We start from the raw sequence: 3,822 nt of genomic DNA, 5'->3' as shown, positions 1-3,822 counted from the left end.
AGACATTGATATGTAAGTTTGGACTTGAGGATTGTAAACCTATTGCCACTCCCATGGAAACAGGTTTAAAATTGAGTCTTCATGATGTTCGTGATCCTGCAGATGTCACTCTTTACCAAACTGTTGTTGGATGCCTCATTTATGTATGCAACACGAGGCCGGATATTCAATTTGCAATCTCACACGTTAGGAGATTTATGCATAGCCCAGGGTCTAAGCATTGGCAGCTGTCAAGAGGATTTTCCGCTACCTTAGTGGCACTTTACATCTTGGCTTGTTTTATCCCAAGGAGGGATCATTGCCGCCAGACTTACATGCTTTTTCGGACTCGGATTGGGTTGGTTGTTTTGACACGCGAGTGTCCACAAGTGGTTTTTGTGTCATGCTTGGCAGTTCATGTATGTCATGGTTGAGCAAGAAGCAACCTACTCTCAACAAATCAGTGAAGCAGTAATTAATTGACAGAGGAATGTACACGGATTTTATACCAGTTTTGGATCTTTCAATGATCCTGCAGCATCAAAGCCCTTGGAGTAGTCCAAAATTATCTGAGACGAGATGTCTTCAGTTGCGCAGTTACAGGTAGTACGTTTAACAGCCGGTATTCGTAGTACCGCTGCACCAAATGTTAAAAGCTTCAATATATTGTTTCTCTCACCTTCTGTAGAATGCACCAGTTCAAAAATATCAGCCCTATCTGATTAGCTCCTGCTTCAGTTAATGCTAGCAGATGCAAGGAGGAGGTGCTCCATAGGTATAATTTCTGGTGGTGGGTATGTGGCCTGCTGGCCTTCTTTGATGAGCCTCCACGACTCGCCAATGCTGCTGATGGCATGCAGCTGATGGCACTTGAACTCGTTGTCGCTTTACTGCTACTGCTAATGTGATGCTGCCGAGAGGCATGGCATTCATGGTGGAAGTTGGAGATTCCCCCTCTGGCCGCGCCGCGCATGTATATATATGGTTTGTAGTGCTGGAGACTACAGCTGGCTCTTTCTTTACAATGGGTTGCGCAACTTGAGCCGATGCAGGTCGATGCCCAGATGTCCTCCTCGCGGTGTGCACACTTGCATTTCGCATACTAGTGCTCTTCTCAACAATATTGTGGTTTAGGGTACCAGGAATTACAGGTTCTTTCTTCAATGCCTTGGGCTGCACAGCTACGTCAGCTGCTTGAGCTGATACAGAACAGCCAGCAGGAGTGTGAATTTTGCTGCCAGCGTTTGGAGTAGGGCTCTTCTCGACGACATGGCTCAGGGTCTTCTGGCCACAGTTCGAGACGTTGAGGACAACCCAGGGATGATGCAAGACTTGCTGGAGGGTGATGCGATGTTGGGGGTCCTTGCAAAGCATGCCTCTGAGGAGGTCCTGAGCTGAGGCAGCAAGGTCGATGGACCCATCCAGAGAGAGCTTGTTGGAGAGGATGGCAGCATGGATGTCTTTGTCGGAGGCATCGTGAGCAAGGTGCTGGATGAAGGGCATGGTGTCAGTGAGCATGAGGTAGAGGAGGACCCCGAGGCTCCAGATATCTATGCGATGGTCGTAGCGTCCTTGGATGAGCTCTGGCGCACGGAAGGTCGAGGTTCCAACAAGCCTCTGCCAGGGATTCTCCTCATGTAGCTCTAATGAATATAGTCCTGGTGCACCTGCAGCAGCTAGTTTAGTACTAATTATAGAATTACTCTGCATTTGCATTTTGGTGGCCTACTTGGGCCTCATCTTTATAAGCTTCCTCTTTTCAGACTTCTTCGGCAAAGTCGATGATGATGACGACGATCACGATGGGAGGCCAGCACCTTGCAAGCGAAGCGATTGCCAGACGCAGAGTCGCGGCAGAGTAAAACCAAACCCTGCCCTCCCCAACCGAGCTGCTTCACGGTCTCCAGCCCTAAGTCCTGCTTCACCATCTCGCAGCACGCCCGCTCTTCTGGATCACCAGATGTGCCCATGGCAAGTACGTTATACAGGCTAGCTTGGCGTCTTTTCTGTTTGTTGAGGAAATGAAGAAATGCACGCGAAAAGAGATCAAAGAACAAAATACCCCTCGGAAATTCCTAAAATTTCTCAAAGATGGAAAAAATTGTAGCCCACAAGAAGATTTATTGTCTATCAATACAAGATGCTGAAACTAGAAGTTGAGTTGGTATGTAGGCTTTGGGAGGCATAATTGTTTTTTTTGCGAGGTAATTTGTTGCAAATTACCTGCTAAGCACTCAAAAACGAATTTAAATTGTCAAAAAGGAATAGAGATTAGAAAATCTTGAACAATCCACCCAAAGGGAATTTTTGAAATTTGAGGGGTATTTGAGTGCTGAGTGGGGATCGAGATAACGTATTGCACCTAATTCACCCCTAACCCCACTGTGGACGGAGGCAGAGGCAATCCGCTTGCCTACAAATTCTGCTGCCCTGCTCGTTTTCACACAATGTGGTAGCTATTAGCTGTAACTCAGCCTTTGAAGCTTCGCTCACTTTTCATGCAAGCAAGAAGGCGGACAAACTCCATTGCCTGACGAGGGGGGGAAGGGGGTCGCCAAGGCTTTTTGTGGCTCCGGAGAGGTGTTCTGCTTTTTCATCCAAGATTTTCTTGCCGCTCTAGCTGAACATCCCTCTTTATTTCTTTGCCGCCGTGCCATCTGAACCCGACCACATTAAAGGTTTTACTTTGTTAGAGCAATGGTTTGCTCATATAAGGGTCGGTTGAACCCCCGTGAGTAGGGCGCACAAGGGGGGGAGATGAGAAAAGGTCACACCTCCATTTGAAAATAGGGAGAAGAGAAAATCAGCAGAATACTATTGTAGAAGCTACCCTTTTTTGTTATGAAAATCGACCTGTGAATGTACACAATGAAGGCAAGGCGTTGCTTATATAGCAACCTCAGTAAATTGCCTACCCATACTTTGACAAATAAGTAAAATAAATACCTGAAAGAACAACAAAATAATGAGATCACATTGGCCAGTTCACTTGAGATGCCACAACCCTAAGTGACCCTCTTTGCAACTCATAGTGGACAGCAATAGTGACACCAAGTCGATGAAGGAACTACCATGGACACCCTAGTATCAGGCCTTGGACTACTAGATACACCTTAGTTTTGCTACCCCTAACACTTTACCCAAGAATGATGCCATCTTAAGCATCAATTGCCTTTGTAAAAAATTTGATTGTAGACCACACTATGTCCAAGAATCCCTATTTGTGAACGGTGAACACATCACATCCAAAATATAATATTCCCAGAGAATGAAACTTGAAACACATCCTATGATCCATGATCCGACCAACAACATTGGATTGGTGCACTCATCCATAGTGTTTTAGATACGTTTGATTGGTTCCCTCCTAGATGCATGTGCCTTGAACTCGGACCTACGGGTCCAAACATCGATAACTTGAACTCCAACAGAAGGGTCCAAACTATTTATAGGGAGCATTGTTTGCCCCTCTGCCACTCACAAGCCTCTCTCTGGCTGGAGCTCGTGGCGGCACTTGCGTTTTGACTAGAAATCTGACATCGAGCTAGGTGACTGCCGCCACATGTGCCATGCTGATCTCCATTGTCAAATCTTTATGATCGTAATCTCTATCTAGCTTGCCTTTATCTTTATCTTCATGTGAGTTCTTGCCTCAGGGGGGGTCACTATGTGTAATTTGTTTATATCAAGTGCATTCAAGGACTATTTTTAAAACTCCTTATCTGTGAATTTTTGACTAGTAACATGTTGAAGTTGAAAAATCTGGTAATCTGTTATCTTCTCACACTCCAAAACTATTGGCACTGAATCCCAAGATGCAAAATAATCTCCAATCTCCTCGCC

General features: G+C 45.7%; 1 protein-coding gene across 1 annotated transcript; it reads right to left on the bottom strand.

The window, feature by feature from the left end:
• Positions 1 to 723: 723 nt before the first annotated feature.
• LOC147436653 (uncharacterized) lies at positions 724 to 1,532 on the bottom strand. Its single transcript, XM_086488209.1, has one exon. It carries the CDS (start codon positions 1,495 to 1,497, stop codon positions 724 to 726), a length of 774 nt encoding a protein of 257 aa, XP_086344335.1. The 5' UTR covers positions 1,498 to 1,532.
• Positions 1,533 to 3,822: the final 2,290 nt, after the last annotated feature.

Source organism: Adiantum capillus-veneris, chromosome 18, assembly GCF_014529385.1.
Source record: "Adiantum capillus-veneris isolate H3 chromosome 18, ASM1452938v2, whole genome shotgun sequence".
Lineage (NCBI taxonomy): Eukaryota > Viridiplantae > Streptophyta > Polypodiopsida > Polypodiales > Pteridaceae > Adiantum > Adiantum capillus-veneris.
The sequence above is the reverse complement of the archived record's forward strand: the minus strand, read 5'-3'. Positions and strand labels throughout refer to the sequence as shown.

What these genes read in the sequence shown, in the direction of transcription:
- LOC147436653 (XM_086488209.1), bottom strand. Translation starts at nt 1,497, where the DNA reads ATGCTCACTGACACCATGCCCTTCATCCAGCACCTTGCTCACGATGCC.